The following is a 22,828-nucleotide window of genomic DNA, read 5'->3' as shown; positions in this document are numbered from 1 at the left end:
TATTGCATGTAAATATAATTAGAGGCAGGTAATATAATCGGAACAATGTTACCAACACATACCAGATCAGTTATTGGCATCCAACCATCCGCTCTATCCAGGAGCGATTAATCAACGCGCTTCCCGGATTCCATGAAAATACTATCCACCTACTATTCTCGTACATCCGAGAAAATAAAGCAAAAAAAAACTTACTAAGATATTAAACATTGCACAACGGACAATCTGTAAATATTTAGCAGATTAATGGAGCGCTAGGGGATTGCCCTATTAAAAAAAGTTAAGTTTATTAATGCCTAATTCCATCACTTCTTCGTTCCCAACCGCAGAACACGCAACTTCGTGCATTCCTAATCCAATTTTCCGAAATTTCATAGCTCTTCCATCTAAATATATATATTTCGATGGGGATTTCCCAACCGCCGTTCGGATAGGATTTCGCCCACGAATTCAGGCCAAAAACAGTCGTCCGGATGCGCATTGCAGTCTCCCCTGTGCGGCAAATCATGCAGCGAATAAACTTTTACACCTGTTACGAGTATATTTAGTGTTATGTCACTCTCAGCACTCTTCGGCAACAAAGAAAACGTAAACAAAAGCGGATTTCGTTTATTTTGAGGAACGCATTTCGAATCAATAAAAACAAGCATATGGGGGAGAAGAAACACAAACACATCTTCTAAATCAAACCAGATGGAGAGGAAGCTACAGAGACCCAATCGTTTTTGGGAGAGTCTTGAATAATATTCTTTGTCTCGCGTTTGAGGGGGGGTTATTGTGATTGATTTGGAAGGGAAGCTCAGCACAATCTCTCTCTTACCTGAAGCGAAACACTACAACACTAGATTGATTGCTGACCGAGAACCGGATGCTGAGACGTTAAATGAAGTACTGTGTACGAATCGAGAAATAAAAGATGAGAGAAAGAGAGAATATATATACATTTACAGACACACACAGAAGAATGAAGGACCATGACAGAAGAAGGAACGTTCATTACTGTTGTTTCAATTCAGTCGCGTGACATAATTTCATTCCTGATAATCGATAAAAACCCTAATTGCCCTTTATTTAATTCAAATTTATGATTAAACAAAGAAATTAGGAAAATCATTAATTTTCTTATGTAATTTAAACATCATTGTATTACTAAAAAAAGAATGATCATTTTTTTAAATACTTATTTTTTTAGTTTTCGTCACTTTGTAACTGTTAATTATTTTTCATTTTTGACTACTTCAATAAACATTTAATTATTCTATTTAAAAAAAAATGTTTATTTCAACAAATATCTATTAATTTCTTAATGATAGTTTCTGTCATCTTATGTTGATGTCTTTATTTATATAATTATTTGTTGTAACTGTAAATGAAACACAGGAAATTTAGCCTAAAAAATAACTTCGTTTAATTCAATCGTTTTTTTTTTCCTAAAACGTTAATATTATTTATTTAAACAGAATTTTGAAGTATCATTGTTATTAAAAATATTTAGTTAATATCATATAATATTCTGATTAACAATAGTCTCTCTTAATAGTTATTTTTTTTAAATTTGTAGTTTACATAATGTTAACAATGAAAATAGAACCATCAAATTGAATTAATTTAATTGAAACAAATGATTCATATAACTGATGTAACGAATGGGTTGGAAATGTTGGAGAAGTTTAATACCATAGCAAGAGTTTCAGGGTCTCGTCGGAAGATGTACGAGTATAATATCACTTTTGATATAAAACAAACAGCCTTTTGAGGCTTAGAGAAACAAATTAAACAAAATGTTTCTTTAAGAGTTTCAATTAAGATTGTTGCGATTGCGTGAAAGATGAGACAAGCACGTCAATGTCACATCCTTTTTAAGTTTTATACTCAATTAAGGAAGATGGGAAAATGCCTTTGGGATGAGTTTATATTAGGTCTATGTCGCAAACTCGACAACTGTATCAAAATCCCGACTGTATCGAATTCCCGACGTTTGAAATCCCGAAGTTCGAAATCCCAACGTTCGAAATCCCGACTATATCAAAATTCTGACTATATCGAAAAAAATTTCAATAACATTTTTAAATTATTTCGGAGGGTAGTCACCTTGTGCTACACTTTTATTATTAATAACAATAAATTATTATTAATTTATTTGATTTTTTTGAATTATTCATAATAAATTTTTACATTATGAAATAATCTCAAATACAATTAGATTATTAAATTTTATTATTTATTATTAATAACAATTTAAAAGTCACTACGCTCCGGAATAATTTAAAAATGTTATAGTAGACATTTTCGATATAGTCGGGATTTGGATACAGTCGTGATTATGGTTGTCGGGATTTTGAAATAGTCGGGAATTTGATTGACGGTATTTCGGTTGTCGGCAACAATATGTTTGCTGGTAGATTTACTTTTAAATAGATTATTGACAAAAACATTATATAACTGCAAATATTCAATATTTGTTAACTATTATTAACGTGTTTATTTATTTACTAATGTATCAATTTTTATCAAAATATACAAATATTTTATATACAATTTTTTTTTGGAAAAAAATCAATAGTAAAATAGCCTTCACCTATATTTCTAACCTTATCCATTCAATATTAATAGTGTAATCACATTACATTTTCATACGTTTGAACGTAGTTACATTTTAGCCAGGTTATTTATTAAGTTAATATTTCATAAAAAAAATATTATGTTTATTTTATATAAATTATGCCAAAATATGTACAAGCAATTAAATGTGTTTTATAAAACGTAAATTATAAGTGTATGTATTACACAAACTATAAATTCTTTATAATAATAAACTACGTATTTTTAAAAGAATAAGTAAATAAATGAAAGGAATATACATTGAGTATTTATAACTGGATGCAAACAGTCAGTTCTTGAGTAAAACCAAACTTTTTTTTAGTCATCTACGCATGGATTAAATTCGGTAATCTAATCTCCTTGCACAAGTGTTCAAACATTTCAAGTGCACGGTTCAAAGCCTGTTGAATGTCACGCAGAAGGGTGTGACAATTACCGGGAACAGCGAGAATAAATTTTAAATTACATTTTGCAGAGCTGCTGCTTTGATCAGTCGGGTATGTATTAGTGATTGGATGCATTTGAGGGGACAAGAGGACACACGTAGCACGTTCAATTACACACCGAAAACAGAAATTTGTGTTTGTACATTTTGTATTTCGTTCGATGTTTTCGCTTCGATAATTGCGTGAAAATTGCTTTGCAGCCGGAATAACAAGCTGAAACGATTTTCTTTTACGGCGTGCAATTGTCTATTTGCAAATCCATTGCAAATAGAGTTAACGATTACGATAATTGGAGAATATTTCGTTTCTGGTTTAGATACAAATTAAGTATTTATACAAAAACCGTTTTTTTAAATAACCGGTTTCAAAATTCCAGTTTTCCAAAGAAATGTTATTCTAAATATCAATTTTCTTGAAAAAGAATACTCTTCTATAGACATAGAACTTTAGTTTATATCGTATCCAGAAGCTAAAATTATAAATTTATTTTTTATTTGCATCAAATACTGAAAAGTTTTATTCCATGTAAAGTTAAAGTTTTGAATAAAATAATTGCACAGTGTCCAAAAATTTGAATGTTTCTCTGTTATCCTGCTTTGATTTCTTCCACACAATCCTAGTTACGGTATCCTTGACACGAATGAAAAAGACAAAAAATGTATTTATTTGAATATTTGTCAAAAACAAAAAAAAATCCCAAAAACAAAAGTGTTTTTCAAAACCCTTAATTTAAATTTGCACGGACCGAAGATTAAATGGAATCCGCGAATGCTATATTTAAATCTTCAGATTTGTTTGTACGATCAAGAGAAATAATAAACGCAGCAGTCTTACTCATTGCAGAGCTTTGGCGCAAACAATATTCAGTAATAATCGCTAAAATTAGCGTTTCTCGTAAATCCGCGAAAAGCATGCACTCTCTGCCAACAAAAAAAAACAGCGGAGGAAAGAATAATAAAGAAAAGAAAAAACTTCGAATAGAGTGCTCTTACCTTGAGGAGCAGCAAAAAGTTCAATTCTCTGTTCAACAACATCCCTTGCTTTCGTTGCGTATCTCGTCTACGGCTTCTGTCAATTTGACGTTAAATTGAATTAGGTGTCCGGAGCCTTCAATTGGAAGTAATTTGAATGGCAAACCTTGTTTTTTTTGTTGTTCCTTTCTCCGATCCCACCCAAAGCAGTCTCTTTTCTCTCTGTTTCAATAGCGTTTCAATGGAAACGTGGGAATCGTTTTATAAAACAAACATAATGAAAATGCAAATTCGCAAAAGGAAAATATTAATAATGCGATTTGCAATCTATGAGAATGAATTATCATCTCACGCAGTTGGCGAGAGAGTCGCCGCAGTATTTGCAAATTGGGTTGTAAATGTTAACAGAAGAAATTCCAATGAGCATAAAAAAAATATATACACTTCCTAGAGTGTTTTTAAATTAGAAAATATTTCGCATTGTCGTTCGTTTTCGTTATGCCGCAAGTGAAGTTAACATCTGCTTCCTGTCGCTACTTCTTTTTCTTTTCACTCCTTGGATGCCGAAGGGTGGCGCGCGTTTGAGGAAACAGCTATTTCCTACCACTAAGTATGGGCGGATGGGAATAAAATTGCCATTCATGAGAACCTACGAGGTTATGAGCAAACATTCATGGAACCCGTTAGATGTGGAAAATCAGGCACGTGGGTTGAAGCTATTTTGCAATAGAGACGGCCTAGGTGTCTCCTCTAAAAAGTGCATGACAAGCACTGAACAAAAATCTCGATGAGCATGACTGTGACGATAATAAAATAGTGTTTACAGCTCGTCCGAAAGGGCAGACACGTAAACCCATAGGATTCTGTTCACAAACTGATTGATATACACATATATAAGCTAAATATAGTTGAGAGCCTTTTGTGTGATTACACTTGCCTTGTTGCTGAGCCAGCTGTATCATTGCATTTGTCATGAGGGAGACGACTAATTATAACCCGTTCCATTCCAAGGAGCGCTTCAATTCTTCCAGACGATTCAATATTGTGCGCAAATCACCAATCTTTTTTTTTTAAATATGGTACAACATCATTTGCTTTCGACAAATCATTATGCATGCAAACTGGTTTTAATGAACACATTTGCATTCATGCAAATTTTAATTAAAATCACGATTTTCGTCCGAACATCAATATCCGAGTGTTGGACAGCTCATTGGACTTGTTGTGCCATCAAGAACAGATTTATGAATAACTCGCGAATGCTATTGCATCCAGACTTGATTACTTATCGCGAAAGAACGGAAATGCTCACATTTCTTGTATATACATTCTAATAAAACAACAGCATTTTAAGATAATTAAATCATATTTAAGCATGTAAAATAGACATTTTCAGAAAAATCTATCAAGAGATCTAGCCTTCACTTATGAATACTTTTTAACCTTTCACATTAAATATTTATAGTGTATATTAGTGCAATAGTTTTAGTGGCACTATAGCCAGATTATTGATTCAATTAATTAATATTTTATGAAAACATTAGTTACTTAAACTTTGAAAAATAACTATATTTTTAGTTTGTATATAAATGAGTCAAATATGTTCATAATTCTAGTAATATTTCTAATGCTAAATTTAAATTAAACATAGTTTCGTAGAATTTTGTATGAAAATTATAATTAAACAAGTAATTTAATTAATTTTTAATAATATATAAGTAAAATAAATAAAATTTCTAAATTATAATTAATAATTATAATTAAGCATTAATATTTATAAACTCTTTCAAATATATACAAGCCCGAGAACTTTATGTTTAAACAAGACTAAACAATTATAAAATACTATTGGCCACAGTCTTTTCGTCCTGTTAATACTGTTATATTATTTCAGGAAATATGTTGCATTCAAGGACATTATAATAATTAATCAATTTTGAAATTTCAGAAAGTTCTCTTAGCATAAGTAATTCTCGATTCAATTCTTAAAACGATGTCCTTAGGCCTTTCCTTATAAGAAACTAGGCATAATTAAACTATATCTTTTTTTAAATCTTTTTTATTTTCTTTGACAAATTGCTTAAAATAAATATATATTAAGAGATTGCGTGACTAAATGTATACTAAAAACTTTGAATTAATGAAATCTTAAATCTAGAATTTAGCATCGTGCAAGATTGTAATGAAAAGTATGTATTTCGATCGAAATTCTTGCATGACAAAATGGCATCATGAATGTGTTAAAAAGCAGTATGTTATTGCACATTTACAACTATTCAAACGCAACATTTAGTTATTTGAAGCTCATGGAAATATTTCGTTTATCAGTATACATATGCAATTAAAAAAAAAGATAAAGCAGACATATGTTGCGGTCTCGATAAACAGTCCTGTTCGCATATAATAACGATCATCCGCGGGTTAAGGTTAAACCGAAGGTTATCCAATGAAATTGTCATAATGGAAATAGGTTTGTACAAAATCTTCATAATTGTTAGCATATTTTCTTCCATATTTCAGCTAATTTTGATGTATATATATAACTCAATTCTGAATGAGCAAATATTATTTTTAGTAGATTTGTTACCATTAAAATTAATAATAGTGTCATATGTTGCTTAACTTTCATTATCTGTCAAACATTAACTAGCTATATTTATCACAAACTGTCAATCTCCATCCAGGTAATATCGGTGATAAATGTTGCTTAACTTTCGTAATCATCTTTCAATTGTTGGCTATGTTATTTAACACGAACTGTCAATCATTTGCTGTCATTGTATTCTTTGATCCATACAATTATTATCAATGCCGTTGCTTAACTTTCGTTATCTGTCAAACATTAACTAGCTGTATTCAAACTGTCAATCTTCGTTCTAGTAATATCAGTGATAAATGTTGCTTAACTTTCGTAATCCTCTTTCAATTGTCATTTAACAACAACTGTCAATAATTTGCTGTCATTGCATGTTTCAATCCATATAATTATTATCAGTGTCGTTGCTTAACTTTTATTAACTGTCAAATGATGAAAAGCAATGTTTTTTTTAATAAAATGTTATATTTCGCCGATCCAATTCGTCATAGTAAAATCACCGTAATAATAATAACATTTTTTTTTTATTAAATATGAAAAAGTTTCCATCGAGAAATGTAATTTCCTCTTCGCCCTTCTTATATACTATTTATAAAAATAGAAAATGCTATGTGAAATCTGATTGCTACGGAGTAGGGTGAGGGGTGACGTGCAGTTGTGTATGTATATTTCACGGTTGCATTTGAACGTGAAATAGGAATTCAAGGTTTCGAATCGTGTATTTCAGTCCAACTTCTGCAAGCGCCGGAATGGGGGAGAGAAATAATAAAGTTCCGGTCGTCGGTGTCGTCGAGGCAATGATAAGCGATACCTAAATGGATTTCGAGCACGCCTTTTGTACTCTCACAGATGTACACGACACTGTTGTTGTTATTATTACCATTTTTTTTTATCATTGTTGCTGGAAATGCCTTTTCACGAAAGTCTGTTGATAAAAATCAAACTCAATTTTCGTTTCATTTCCGCTCTAATTTTCCCTGTTTTGCCTCGACTGGCAAAGCGAAACGCGGAAACATCGAAATTACATACGATTTTGTAGTAAATGATGGAGGAGATTCCGACTGTGGATGTACATTTTGTGCTGTTTATTAAACAGATTTGTAATTAACATTTGATGAAGAATACAAATCAACCATCCTAATGTAATCCGTATCGTACGTTTCTTAACTTTACATAACAAATCATGACATATTTTTACTATACTGTTAAAATTTGGAAAGGGTACAAATCACCCATCTAAGTACAATTCTAACCACATGGTTCTTAATTTTATTAAACTGTTTATCATTAACAGACATCAATCTTCAAACTATAATATTATACCTATATATAAAAGTTAATTGAATTATAATTTTTACATATCAAATACTTACAAATTTTACTTATATAAGATTTGGATACATTTTACATAACATAATTTCAATATTATTCGATCTTTAAATAGTTCATTCAGGTTATAAGAAAATGAAATACAAACATGAAGATGAATATGAGAATGATTTCCCCATAAATATAAAGTTCAAAGTATACAAGTGTTTGAAGTGTAGCCTAAAATACTTCGAATATGCTATAAATCTATGATGCAATTGCTTTTAAGAAGAACATTGACACTTCCATCCTGTCTTCAAAATGATTTACAATTTTGAACTGCTAGTCGATGATGACACGGTTTCACAAGTATCAATTAATTTGAAAAGTAGTAAGTTACAATTAACTTACAATTCTGTAATTTACTTTATAGGCTATTAGGTTAACGTTTCAGTTTCGATCAATAAACAACCGCCAATTATTACATTTTCTTTTTCTGTACTTTCATACTAGAAACTATCATTAAATTATTTCATTGCGTATTACTTTTATGAGATACTTGACAAGTAAATTTTGCAAGTGTTTGAAAAATATTACTAAAAGTATTAATGCAAAGTCGAAATATGAAATTATTTCATCAGTTATTTGAATAAAAATGTGTAAATTACCGGAAATGTATATTTTAAATATCTATTTATTTTTTTGTATTGACTTTAAGATTAATCTATAAATAATATCATTTACTCATTACAAAACAAATATTTGGATTTTGATTTTCTCTATTTTTATTCTAAATATATTTACTATATTGGAAATTCTAGAAGATTTTTCTTAATTTTAAATAATCAAAACAATAAGAGTAGTCAATTTAGTAGAATGTAAAAAAAATCAGGAATAAGTTAGGAAATTTGTAATATTAAGTGAATTGTGTTAATCCGCACGAGACATTTTAATTAATATCACGTTTGCAGCATGTATAGAAGCGAATCTGTTCAGAGCCTATCCTGCTATCCTAAGCGAATCGGAGAAGATCCTAAAATAAAATCCATTCGCGCGATGGATCTCTCTTGCTTCAATCCATTTAGCGTTTTCCAATTCTGCAGGCGCGGAATGTTAATTGAGCTTTAATCTGTTTCGAATGTTTACAGAAACCAGATGCGTTTTCCGTACCTAAGATGTTTATAATGGTGCGATGAGATGAAGGAGCGACGCGAGATCATCATCATCGCCATCATCATCATCATCCATCCAGCTATATAGCCGTTCACAATTAAACGTGTGTCGGATCAGCGGCCGTCCATTTGACCTTTTGCCCTCAAGGGTGAATGAGCCGCATCCAATAAAAGTACTACACACTAATCCACACTCACACATATATATACACAAGACAAGACATAGACCACTCCATTCTTTCACAACACTCCTCTGCAACGACGCAACTCGTAACCATCTGGATAATATTTTTGGTCGAATTCCTTTCGACGAAGCAAAATCGAATCCTGCTAAGAAAAAAATTCGAGATCGAGATCACTTAAACGAAACGCAATTAGGAGAGTCTTTCCGGTGATCAACTCAATTAGTTTTGCCCGGAATCGCTTACGAAACCACCATTATTGCTCGACGAAGATTCATCGTGTGGGGAAAATGTTAACTTATGATGAATTACTAAGATAAGTTCGTTAAGTCCCGAGAGCACTCAGCGCAAATTGCAGTGACATCAATTAGGTCAGAGAGGACGAGCATGGCGCGAGGAGTTTCTAAATGGAAACACCAACAAACACACCTCAACTGTAACAGAACTCTCCCCGAGATGAAAAATTATGTATTAGCAATGCGCATAATGACACGCCACTATGACAATGGGGAATTCGCATGAGAGAAGAGAAGACCCAAAATGTTAATTAGAAAGCGCGGAGAAAAAGAATGAAGAAAACAAAATAGTATAACAGAGGAGTAGAGATTGCGTAACCGATGTTACTTAGCGCAAAGCCCACTGCGATGTGGGTTAATTGAGTGGATAACCTGCGGCTGCCCACACGCATCGACTGCAAAGTTTAGAAAAGTCTGGTAATAGTATGTGGTGGTCATAACCATTTTTAATGCAAATGTAAATTACACTGTACGACTTATTTCTCATATTTTTATATATGAAACTAATTCCCGTTACTTCTGTAATTATACAATCAGCAGAGAAGTTGAGTTTGGTATTTAGAAATTAATAATTAGTCTTGCCGGTTGTATTCCTGCGGGGGTAAAGGGCGGCTTAAGATATGCTAAATCTGCGGTATTTCCAAATTCGCCTCGCTGAGCTGCGCTGGATTTGAATCCTCTCAAAGTTTGCTAACTCGTTTTCAGTTGGATATAAAACTAAATTTAAATCTGTTCCATTTCACCTAACGCCCGGCCAAACGAAATGGATGGAATCTCACGAAGCATTCCGATCAATTTAATCAAGCGAGATGAAACAATTAAGTTTAATTGAATCACGGCTATTCTTTGCCAAATTCGTGCAAACGATCGATCGATTTATTTTCCTAATTAATATTTGTAAACTCCATAAAATCATTAATTAATGGAACTTGTGAGAAAATTACGTTCTCAATTAAATCTTCTATAATTATCATTAAAAAATACTTTAAAATATTCAACAAAAGATAGATCATTTACTAATTAAAATTTCCTAGGTCATTAAAATAATTAAGAAATGCAACAATGGAACTTAAAATTATTAATATCATATAAAGAAAAGGAATTAATTTTGAAAATGTTTGGTGTAAATTTACGAGAATAGTGACTCATTTATAACAACTGGTTATGTAAGTTCTAAATAAGATTTGATTAAAAGACATTTAAGGTTGTGGTATTTACATTGATCGATATGGTCTGGCTTCAAAGAAAAATCTTTCCTGGAAAGTAGAAACAGCAGCAGTCATTGTACTTTCAGGTTGTTTTACGTTAAGTAAAATAACTGATATATCTTAAATTCAATTTATTTTTTTAAATATGAAATTTAAATATACCAATTAATTAGTAATTAAATAAGTAGAAAACTTTGTTTTCTTTAGATACTTGTTAATATTTTGTTTCAAGTTATTTCTTCTTCGTTGTTTCCATATTAAGTTTTGTGAATAATAAAGTTATAAAGAAAATATGATTTTTTTTAATATCTTTTACAAGTAATAATGTAGGTTTCTTTCTACCCTTTGTGGTAACATTTTACCTGAAGAATTCTGATTATTATACGTATATAAAAAGTTTTATTGCGGTTGGTTTATTTGCATTTAAAAAAACATGATTAATTAGCACCTTCGAAGGCGCCCGAAGTTTCCTACTTAACCACAAGATTTACGAGATAACTTTTCGGTGGAGCAGCTCCAAAAGTGCTGTAAAACAGCGGTATATCATTGTAAGGGTTACGACCTACTAATAGCTTTTCACTTCGGATTAATATCCGGAAAATGTTTGTGAAATCGAACGCGCCGTTCCCAGCGTTGCATCCTCCTGGGAACAATCTTCCTCTCAGATTTGGTTATATAAAAATAAATTAACTAGAGCGAATATATTATTCACGCTTTTTTTTGTTGCTCTCATTTTCTCACAATTCATCAATTTCACCGATGATTCTTACATAATTTTTGTGCCGACGACCTCGAATGAGATGACTTCGATTTATTCCGATTTTACAAGCCTCTTGAAATGATAGAGTTTAAAGTGTTTGTGTAATAAAACTGTTTTGATTTGCTGTTCCGTTTTATTTCCTGCACATACTCATAAAGTTGGCAGCGGTCCTCGGGTGGAATGCATCCGGCAAGAAAATGTAATCAGTTGGAAATAGTTCTGAACTGCATACCCACAATTCCGTGCATTAATAACGAAGCTAAAGAATTCTTGTCCTTATAAATAAACCGCAAGCTTCGTATATTATTAACAGATTCTTTGCACTTGAGGAGCCCCCAGACAAATCGCATCTCAAGTGGATAATATGTTCTCTGATTGTTGAAAAATGAATGGTAACAATTTATGTGCAATGATCCTCTCTTTACTTCAATGAATGTTGTCTATTGAGATTAGAATTATTATTTGTTGCCAGGGGCAAAGATAATTAAGTTTATGTTTTATTTTTTCTTGAAGAGTTGACTTTCTTGAGTTTTGCTTTTGTTTCTCGCTTCGGGAAGAAGCGTGTCCCAGAAAAGTGGATCGATCTGAAATAAGTGCCTTTGGAGATTCTGCTCAATTGAATTGAAGCGATAATCGGATGAAAGGAGACCGCATCAATAATATCAATTTACCAGATAAACATCTTGCGTTTTGCTGGTGCTCAATTGCGAGAACGCAATTCCAATTGGCTGTAGCTCTGGAATTGAATAATCCAATGGAGCAAATCGCGGATAATTTAATCGAGAGATAACATTTAATTAAGCAATTAAGCTGGTTTTGCGTCGCGAAGCGCCGCACTTCTTTATTTATTTTTAAAGCTGGATCAGCAAATGACATTTGATTTATGGCCTGGCCGAGGCTTGAATGGGTGGTCGCAGCAAGCGGAGGCATTGGATTGTGTACAAACACAGATGCGCCATTAATAATGCATGAACAGCAATCTGTAAGTAGGTTAAAGTCGCAGAATTTTTCGAATTTGGCGCCTCCCGATACTTGTTTGCCGTTTTACCACCGTCTGCTCAGAGCTGTCGGCGTTCGTTGCTATAAATAAAAGAGTTGTTGCGGATCGTCGATATGACGCGGATTACTGTGGAGAACTTCAACGAAAATTATCCCCGCATCCGAGATGCCATTTCCACGTGCAAATTCATTGCATTCGACTTGGAATTTACGGCCCTGTACGTCGAGGACAACGAGAAACGCAGGCAAGCCTCCTCCTATAACATAACCTTAACAATACCATTTATACTTGAGTGTCCAAAGTGCAGTGTTGTTGTTGTCCATACCTGCCTGCACTCAACTTGGATCCAAATCTGCGCGCATTGCTACCGGCACTATCTGCCAGATACGAGCTGCACACGTTCGAAGCGTAAACAATTGAATCGGCTCCGCTGCTGCTACTCGATTATCTCTATTACCCGAAGATTTTTTAAGCGAAACGCATGCCATGACTTGACCCGAGAACCTTCCTGACCCCGTGGCGCTCTCCTCTAATTAATAAGAGATATTCTCTTCTTGCAGTTTGTTCGATTCTATTGCAGATCGCTATACGAAACACCGTTCAACAGTTAGCCAAGTGATTCCTGTACAAGTGGGTTTATCGCTTTTCAAAAACAACGTGAAAGAAGGCACATACACATGCGAGACTTTCACGTTTTACTTGTGGCCCAGGCCTTTCCTCCGCCAAAGCCGCAACTTAACTTTAAGCGCGTCGAGTTTTCAGTTCCTCTGCGAGAACAAATTCGATTTCAACGAGGTACCAAAAAAAAACTGCGTGTCTTATGTGCTGTCGTTTTTAATAGCACTTGCGTAGTTGATTTACAGGGGGCTGCCGTTTCTGAATCGCCAAGAAGAGAAAGAATTCTTGCAGATAATGAAATCGGATGACTTCTTCGCGGAAAATAAGGTTCTCAGCGCGTTCATAGACGTAGAGATAAAAAAGATTTCGATTTGGCTAAATAAGAAGGATTTGGAAGACGAACTACCATTGCCGGCTATCAACGAGAAGTACAGGACTAACTTCGAGATGTGCTACTGCATACATAAAATTATTAGAAAGTACTTTAAGAATATCCACACGTACGTGAAGGACGATGTTTTTATGGTCTCCAGAAAGGCAGTGGATTGGTCCCTGGAGGATGAGACTATGAAGAGCGCTCTAGGTTTTACGAACATATTCCGACTGCTGGTGCAGAGTAAAAAACCGCTCGTAGGTCATAATCCTTACATGGACCTATTGTTGTTATACAACACATTCGAAGCGCCTCTTCCGCAAAGCTACGCCGAATTCAAAAGCTCGTTCGTGGCTTTGTTTCCGAGCGTGTATGACACCAAGAAAATAAGCAGGGAAATCAAAATCCCCGACGGGCTGAGATTGGCGGCTTTGGAGGATTACTACGAGTTCTACAAGGATTCGGGCGGAAGGCATTTGGCGATGCGCTCTCCTTTCATACAGCAGATCGATCGCAGCTCTTTTGATCATTTCCACGACGCCGGTTGGGATTCCTACTGTACCGGATACATCTTCATCAGAATGGCCCACATATTAGCCTCCAATACGTTAATGCAGCAGAATCGGTACTTAACAACTACCGAGCATTTAGCCGCAGTCGCTAACTTAAAGAACTGCATAAATCTCATCAGGTGTTCCAGTCCCCATATGGTAAACCAAAAGAACGGCGCCAAATATCTCTTAAAAAAATATGTCTGTTATTGATTAGAAATTAGATGGACCCGATCCGAAATCGCTGAGGCCGTCACTGCTCATCGCCAAGAACAAATCGAATAGGCCTTTGGATTTAACAAAGGTGTAGAGAAGTTTCTTTATGTGCCCAGAATTCATTTGTTGTGTTTTGCGAATTGATTTACAGTTAACATCGACGCTCGATACGTGCGGCTATGTGGAAGTGAAGCCTCTGTCCGGTAAAAAGTCAGCCATCATAGCAGTCGATAATCACGGCAGGTAGTGCACATGGAAAACTAAATTGTTTCCGAACTCAAGTGGTTCCATTAAAAAATCATTTTCATTTTTCACAGCGCTCGAAGGATTTTGAATAAATACAAGGATAGCCACGAAGTCACCGTGAAACCGTACAGCACGACCTGGCCGAACAACCGGATGATTATTTGGTAATCATTTCATTTAACATTCGTCCTTTGCATTTAAACAATACTTTTTTTGATTATTAGGGGTGCCCTGGCCACATCTACCGGATTCCTAATGGCATTGCTCTTCCGAGAAACACTCAGAAAATGAACCCATTTTAACGACTCACATAATGTATTTATTATACTAAACAATATATATTTAAAACAATGTAGAAAGTGTACAATTAAATCCTTGCATAAATTCCTCCTTTAAACTGTTAAATTAAGTCGCTCGAAGACCATGAACCGAAAAAAAATGAAAACATTGTAAACAAACACAATTACTCACTTTGCGGCGATAACAAAAAAATAACATGTATTTGAGTTTTGTTTGTTTAAGCTGGTTTGAACTGCAGGACTTTGGTATTGCCTATTTAATTTCATATTGAAAATCGATACATAAGGTCAAGATTATTGGTAATCAAACACACATTTCAAATATAAAAAATATACACATGTTTTTAATTTCGTTCTCTCGCGTAGAAGGTTATTTTATGGATATGAAAGTATAGTAGCTATAAAATCTGCTTTGCTTTTACTTTGGCTCATCTTCACCTGACGTTGATTATGGTGAAAACAGATAATTATTTTGTTTAGATATCTGAAGGCAGGTTTATTGATTTTATTGTTATCGCTTCCAACTGCAACGGACATTCCTTTTTCTACTCTTCCAATGAATTGGTTCATTCATAAATTTTATCTTTTATTGCGAAGCCCAGTTGTAAGTAGTTCAAAGCATTGGGGTCTTGTAAATCTACCTATCCTACTTATCTAGGAACGAGGTCTAAGTACGAAGCCCCGATATAATGTAGCCTTTTTGAAAACTGGAATGAATATTTAATTAATGTAACCTTTTGGCCTGAGACTTCCGAGAACAGCAATTCACTTTTTGCTATAAAACCTTCAGAACTCGTTAAGTGTGGAGGACTATCATAAACTTTTGTAATTTACAGAATAATTAATTTAATCGAATTATGTTACAAGAAAATTAAGCAATTATATAAAATTTATAGAATTATAAGAATCATGCTATGATAAATGTACCTCTAGATACATAATGTTCAATTAACACATAAAATTGCCTTCGTTTCAACACATTTATTACCAATTAATTATTTGAAATCAATGAAAAAAGGGATTTATTACAACTGAAGCGTTTTTGATTTTGTAACATTTATTAGTCATTTACTTGCTAAAAATTTGCTATAAAATATCACTAATTTAATATTTCATAACAGTAACATAACATTATTAGAATAAAGTTAATATCATAATCATTGAAGTTGGAAATATGATATAGGTTTTAACCTATTTTAGACATTAATTAATGAAACTGATAGTAGTAATATTAAACTAGGATAAAACTTTAAAATTGGCTTCAATAGGGGCGAAGCAATTAAAAAGTTGGATTTGTTTCAAAGCTGCCAATAAAATATTGTTATTACTTGCAAGTAAATACTTCATTATTCAGTATTGGAGAATTGTCTTCTCATATCAGGTTATACAATTACTATATCAATCGATTAAAATTAATTTTAGATTAATTGATTAATTCCAGGATATTTAAAGATGTTTACTTTTAAAATTGTAAACATTGCACATGGTTTTTCATTTGAGGGTTTTATCAGCGTTTTATCATATTTTAATTTAGAAGTGCTAAGACCGGATCCGGTTAAGTGAAAAGTATCAGTTGCAAAATAGAGTTATGTAAACATCGCAATTAATTAAGGAGTTTGAGCATACTGGGTTGGAGTTGTGCGTTTTCGGGTGGACTAAAAATGAATAGTAAATTATGCCCCGTCACGCACGGTGAACTGTAGTACGGCACGAAACGAAATGAAAAAAGCAACGGTAGAACGGTTCCGACACAAAATAATGATAAACATATATCACACAATGCATATGCGGAGGTGTGTTTTCTCTTCTTTCTTTTTATTTTGGATACACGTTTGCCTTTGCGGAAGCAGTTTCGTTGGTCTTTTCCGGTGCGAGCTGAATACCTTTTTTTTTCGAGACCAACATCCGTTAAGTGCGTGGGTGTGTTTGCGTTGAACTTCGAAGGTTTTCAGCGATCGTGAGCAGTGAGGTAGAGAGGAGGAGCAAGACTTCAGCGGAGCGAAATTGTGTTCGTTCACAATAGGGGAAATTGTGTCAGTGCTGCAGCCTCCGTTCCCTATATATGGGAAAAATTATCGATTGTGTTCTTCGCTATCTGCAAAGTACTACAATCGGGAGAAAGAATCGCACGGAATGGTAGTAGCGATACGAAACCTAGGAACGGTGTTTCTGTTTTCGGAAGTAGAAAAAAATAAAATAGAAGAAAATATATGACCCACAAAAGCCAAATCAAAGGTTAACTGTGATTTCTTTCCGTGCCATGGGTTTCCTACGATATTGTTGCGAGAATGATCGTGGGCGTCCGAATAAAATAATAATTTCTTTCCCAGACGAAAATTAAAGACCGATGGAATCCGTCCAAGCGCAAGCATTGTACTGTAATTAGACGGATGATTTATGTGGTCCATCCGACAATTGGTCAATTTGTGGCAGCATCACAACAACAACCCGAGGCTCTCTTTTCTGATCGAGAACATCCTGACTGTTTAAACCGGAAACGATGAACAAACGAAAGCAACGGTTCTGCTAATCAAAAGCATTGCTTCCCACGAATTTGGTTTTATTCTGTGCATCCTAACTTTCCCAAACAGGTTGCAAATTTACTTTATGCGCATAAATCACAGGTTTTTTTTCTTGTGAATTCTGCACCTGTATCTGCGATTCTTCAAACAAAATTCAATGAAGATATTTGGGGCCTGTATAAATATTTGAAGGCTGTCGATGTTTTGCGATGTAAATTCGAAACGCGCAAATAAATATTATGTCATTATTAACAGAAACGCGCTTCGAATACCAAAGCTCGTATTATTTATAAACGTAAATGTTTTATTTAAATCCGCTACTATTGCGTCACGAGTAATCGAGTTTCTCTGAAACGCACAAAATCAATCGAAATAATCATATTTTTAGCCAGTTTTATTTTCCAGAACAAAAATGTTTCAATTAACTCCAACCTACACATAATATCATTTGTTTAGAGCAATTTTTGGTACAATAACCTTAGTAATTTAAATATAGCGATTATTCCTGAGAAGGAAAGGTGACAAAATGCAAACATAATGTATGAATTAGTACTTAACTACAATATTAATTTAAGTTTTCTAACTTAATTAAAAAAAGTTGTTATTTTTATACATAAAGAGATTAATTAATATATAAATTAATCCCACAGTTTTGTTTTTAATAAATTCGTTAAGGTTTCATTTCATTTGTATGACTTTTCACATATTGTGAAGTATATGAATACATTCAACTTATGAGTTTCTTGTTTATAATTTAAGAGAAAATTAGCTTTTTTACAATATGAGAAAGATCTTTAAAATAAATTACTTTGCCTAGCAATTTTCCGTTCCCAATTATGGAGAGAAGGGTTAAGTGAATTATAGTAATTTAATAAAATGACAAAGGGGAAATATTGAATGCAGAACGAATTAATTATATTATGAATTGACAGCAGATAATTTGATTGATTTATTAAATATTAGTATAAAATATATTCGCACCATTTCATTTCGGAGTTGATTCGAATTGTTTCAAAGTAACGACACCGTATATATGTATGCTTAGCGCGGAATGCTAAAGAAGTATATTTACTTGAAGGATTGATTGATTTATTGCGAGCTCGAAGCGCTATATTTAAAGTAAACTTATTGGGAACGTGTTTTTGATGCAAGATAAAAGGTGCAGATCATATGCATATTGTGGCGGTAAGTAGGGCAGATAAATATTGACGGATGTGGGACTTTGTTGAATGTCGAATGTATTGATATTGAAAAAGAACTTACCTCAACCACTTTGAGATTCTGTTTATCGAGGAGGAACTCCATGGATTTGTGCGGCCTGTGGGTACGGTGTTGTTCGGGGGCGGCGAGGCTGAGGGGTTGGTGCTGATGGGGCGCCTCTGCCCCCAGATTCATCAGGCTGCGAGTCTTGGCATGGGCCCCACTTGTGATGACCGTCACCTCTGTGTCGAGGTCCGTCTCGATCAACCCCATCGGCTCCATGGGCCGGGGGAGCCCGGAATCAATAGTCCTACGGTGGTCAGGTCTTTGGCCGTGCGCAACCGCCCCCAATGTGGTGCTGGCCGCCTCCTGACGTCGCTGCTGCTTGACGCAAGCGCCTACAACCCTCGGTGGCATCGGGGGTTTCCCGCTTACCCCGTCGTCCAGCACTAAACCATCAACTTGCACTTTATTTATATTGTTGTTGATCTTTTCATCGGGACCCTTGAGAGGGATGTAAATATAATCATCTTTGGTGGCCAGACGCTGCCCGGTGGGCTTAAGCGCTGGATGCTCGATGATCTTTTTCTTTTTTTTCTCATCATTCTTCCTGGAAGAAAATCTAAAGCTTGCGATACGAGAGAAGAAACCCCCGAATTTGTTAGGCTTTGTCGCCTTGTTAGGGATTTCGCACTGCAGATGCTGCTGCTGCTTCACAACAGGCTCCATAGCGAGCACTGGTTTGTTTTGTTTGTCTGCCTTCACTTGTTGGTTACCAATAGCCACGTGATTGTGAGGAGTGGGAGAGTGGTAAACATTGGCTCCGCCAATCTCCGGCTGACTTCGGGCTAGCTCTTTCATAATTTCGCGTCCGACCTCTTCAGCGCCGCGCCAATTCGGTGACTTCAGCTCCGGTTGGCTCGAGGACACTTTTACCTCAGGTTCTGGACTGCTGGATAAACTGTAACTTGACTCCCTTTCAGTCGAGACGCTATCCCTCCAGTTAACCTCCGCAACGACAGGGCTGAAATGTACACCCTTAGAACCACTGGATCCGCTAAAGGATTTCGCCGGTTTCAAGTTTTTCTCATCCTCCGAAACGCCGCTAGTACTCGTGCTACGATTCATCACCAACTTTCTGTGCTCGAAATTGATTGCAGCTAGATCCGGCGTACTTTTTACGTTCCTGTTCTCCTTGCAGATCGGCGTCGACGTGAATACTGTGTCCAACTTTTCCGCACTCTTGCCAAAACTTTGTATGCTCGTCTCTGAAATTGCTTTTAAAATCTGCCTGTCAAATTCGCCTAAAATCTTCTTCTTGTGCGGTTTGAAATCTTCATCGCTGTCTATGGAATTTGTCATAGCCTCCAAGTAGCTACCTTCGCGTTTGAAAGATGTATTAGATGGCTCGATGTCGGAGGCTGAACTTATACTCGACGTGTCGTACTTCAGACGAATGGTGATCTTGTCGCCGTACTCGGCTCGCTGGTATCGCGACAACTTTGGCATCTTGTCTTCGATAATGTCGGACAGGTTACAGTTGGTTGCAGCGATTGAGGAAAAGTTTTGAGACCAATTACGGCCCAAATCCCCGGCAAGGTTCAGATCCTTCGGGACGCTGGACACGCACACGGCACCCTCGAAGTAGTCCTGTTTGTTGTATTCGTTGTCAATTGTTCGGTGCTCGACTGTCGCGTTACTGAGCAAGTTGGGTTCACTCGCCGACGCCACAGTGTTATATTTAGACGCGACGCAACATTCCGACGCCTTGTCTATATTTACCGCATCCGCTAAACGCCTTTTGGCCGCACCGTTTCGCATAAACCTATCAATCAGAGGACTGCTGCGGTATTCGAGATTGCTGAGATCATGATAACTGATCCCGAAATTACTCGAGAACTTCCCGCTAACTTCGCCGTCGTACGCGCAGAACCCGGGCTCCTTGCTCTTTCTGTAATGTTCAAAATCACCGCCGATTTGCACTTGCGTCTTGTACACACTCCTTTCTGGCATCACCCTCTCATGCTGCACAACGACCATATTCGGAATGCTACTCGACTTATTCCTCACATAGAAATGGTCACTGTACCCACTATCTTCACTCAGATTCTCCACAGATACTTTGACTTTGTGCGTGTTGCTGTGTAACCCATCGAAGCTTCTCCAGGTCTTCAAATTTGCAGTACTATCGTACCTAGCCGCCTCCAAAGTCTCCTCGCTGTCCGCACTGCAGTCGCTGCTATTATTACTATTGTTATAAAACAACGAATCTCTACTTTTGTTACACTTCTTCGGCAACCCATCAATTTTCAATGTCCTATAGTAATCTGAGTCTATGTCCCTATCTAAACTATCTGGACTCACGTTCCCTTTTCTCTCCAGTGAGTCGTAGCTGAAGCTGGAGAAGATGCTTGGCGAGCTGCTCGAAATTTCCTGGCATTGTTTCTCGAGATTCTCAAATTGCAGTAGACTGCTTGACCTGCTCAAAGAGTGGCAAGATTCGTCGTCGCTCAGGAATATGTCCTGCCTACGCCTCTTCGCCGGACAAGCCACCTCACGATCAGATTCACACTCCAAATCTTCTGCAACAAAGAGAATTAGGGTAAGATCAAAGGCTTCTGAGGGAACAAAGGATTTGCATGTCTGCTCAAATTGGCTTAAAACACCCTTCGACCAATGGATGATAATCCGATTAAACTCCACATGGTTAAATCCATTCATTGCACCTTAATTTAATTTACGCAAAACTATGTGCATTTACAAGACTATATAAAATATAATTATTTTTTTCAAAAAACAAAACAAAAAATATGTATTTGTTCTTATAAACCATAGTTGATAAGAGTTCAAGAAAATTTGAAATTGTACCTTCATTTATATTTTCCAAAAGTAATAGAAAAATGCTATATAATTCATAATTTAATGAATCAAGAGAAAAAACAAACAATATTATAACAATTAATGAAAACTTAAATTTAAGTTAGATAAGTTCCTAACGCGTCTGTAACGTGTGTTGCATAATTGAGTTGCGCATCTATTGCGTTCCAGAATTTGGTTTCTATTTCCATATGGAATGATACAAGATAAAACTGCAATTAATTATGTCAACAAGCTAATAAATCAGTTGCGGATAAAACAATACTTCCTGTTTGCCTTCTATCCAGGCCAACAGAACTATTAGTTTCGCAATTATTCTTGATTACACAAATCATGAATCAGCCTTCTCGCGAAAACCAATACAACTAATAATATAGTATATACATTAATTATAATTTTAACAAGTCATATCAAGATCATTGAAACTAAAATATAATAAGTAAAATACAGATATTACTCAATGTTTATTAAAAAATGAATAAAGATCGAAATGATATGAAAGGATTGGAAATCTAATTAATGTATTTTGGAATATAAGTTGGATATATTATTTGTCTTGTCTATAAATTTTATAATTGTGTGCTAAATTTCTCAAAAATAGAAGATGTTGATAAAACCTTAAGTTTAAGGTGTTCTTATATGTTTGTAACCGTAACGATTTACATGAATAATTTGTTAAACAAAGACATAGTTTCTCACTAAATTAGATACTTTTAAAGTTTGTAATCTTTTCAGTTTCTATAGAGAAAGTAATTGGGTTTGGTAATCTTTAGCACAGATTTTTTTCATTAGTTCATTCGTAATACAAGATAAGAAAGGCATAGATCGTCTAATAAATCGAATTAATGCAATCCCTTTCCCACGAGAATATAATGGAAATATTCAAATGACTTTTAATTGCCACCGATTCCCACAATTCTCCATGGTTTGCATCATGTTACAGGTCGATGTAAAAAGAGTGAAAGAAGAGCATCGTGTTATGCAACCAAACGTACGTCGCGCAATTAGATCATTAGGAGGAGACTTCGCACATTCTCTTTGTATGGTATGCCTCTTTGCCTACTTAACGTCTTTCACGCCATGGCCTGAGCACCGCATTCATGTGCATTCATTATACCGCTATTCCTCACCACCACGAAGATTTAAAGAGACATAAAACACGACCAGGCTAAGAGCTGCTGCCGCTCCCGATGATGATGATCGTTGCGATGATGGGAACATAACCGGTTTCTTGTACGAGAAGACCACAGACTCGAAAAAAAAAACGAAGAAAAGGAGACAGAAAAGATGTACACACGTACACACATTTTTCCCTCTTATATCACACAGCTCGCAGAAGAATCTCTGGTTGTCCCTACGCGGCGCGATGCAAACCATTGAAAAATG

General features: G+C 35.2%; 2 protein-coding genes across 8 annotated transcripts in view; one reads left to right on the top strand and one right to left on the bottom strand.

The window, feature by feature from the left end:
- Window positions 1-22,828, bottom strand: part of LOC108567571 — an 82,525-nt gene that overhangs the window by 10,692 nt on the left and 49,005 nt on the right. For 5 of the 6 annotated variants that reach the window (XM_017928111.1, XM_017928117.1, XM_017928113.1 and 2 more), the window contains one exon: window positions 18,629-21,147. In XM_017928111.1, the coding sequence (XP_017783600.1) occupies window positions 18,629-21,147 (2,519 nt within the window). The remainder of the gene's footprint in view (window positions 1-18,628; window positions 21,148-22,828) is intronic. The other variant, XM_017928114.1, reaches the window with a different exon arrangement.
- LOC108567572 (poly(A)-specific ribonuclease PARN-like domain-containing protein 1) lies at window positions 12,589-14,895 on the top strand. Of its 2 annotated transcripts, none has more exons than XR_001891249.1 (7): window positions 12,589-12,784; window positions 13,101-13,335; window positions 13,393-14,241; window positions 14,300-14,386; window positions 14,450-14,537; window positions 14,616-14,708; window positions 14,769-14,851. XR_001891249.1 is itself a non-coding variant. In XM_017928118.1 (7 exons), the coding sequence occupies exons 1-7, from the start codon at window positions 12,654-12,656 to the stop codon at window positions 14,833-14,835; spliced, it is 1,554 nt and encodes a 517-aa protein (XP_017783607.1). In that variant the 5' UTR covers window positions 12,591-12,653; the 3' UTR covers window positions 14,836-14,895. The 2 variants fall into 2 exon arrangements, 1 of the variants encoding a protein (XP_017783607.1); XM_017928118.1 differs by having other exon boundaries at window positions 12,591-12,784; window positions 14,450-14,541; window positions 14,769-14,895.

This window comes from Nicrophorus vespilloides, unplaced genomic scaffold, assembly GCF_001412225.1.
Source record: "Nicrophorus vespilloides isolate i.1.1-1 unplaced genomic scaffold, Nicve_v1.0, whole genome shotgun sequence".
In the NCBI taxonomy this organism is placed as follows: Eukaryota; Metazoa; Arthropoda; class Insecta; order Coleoptera; family Silphidae; genus Nicrophorus; species Nicrophorus vespilloides.
This window is presented reverse-complemented; position numbering and strand designations above follow the sequence as displayed.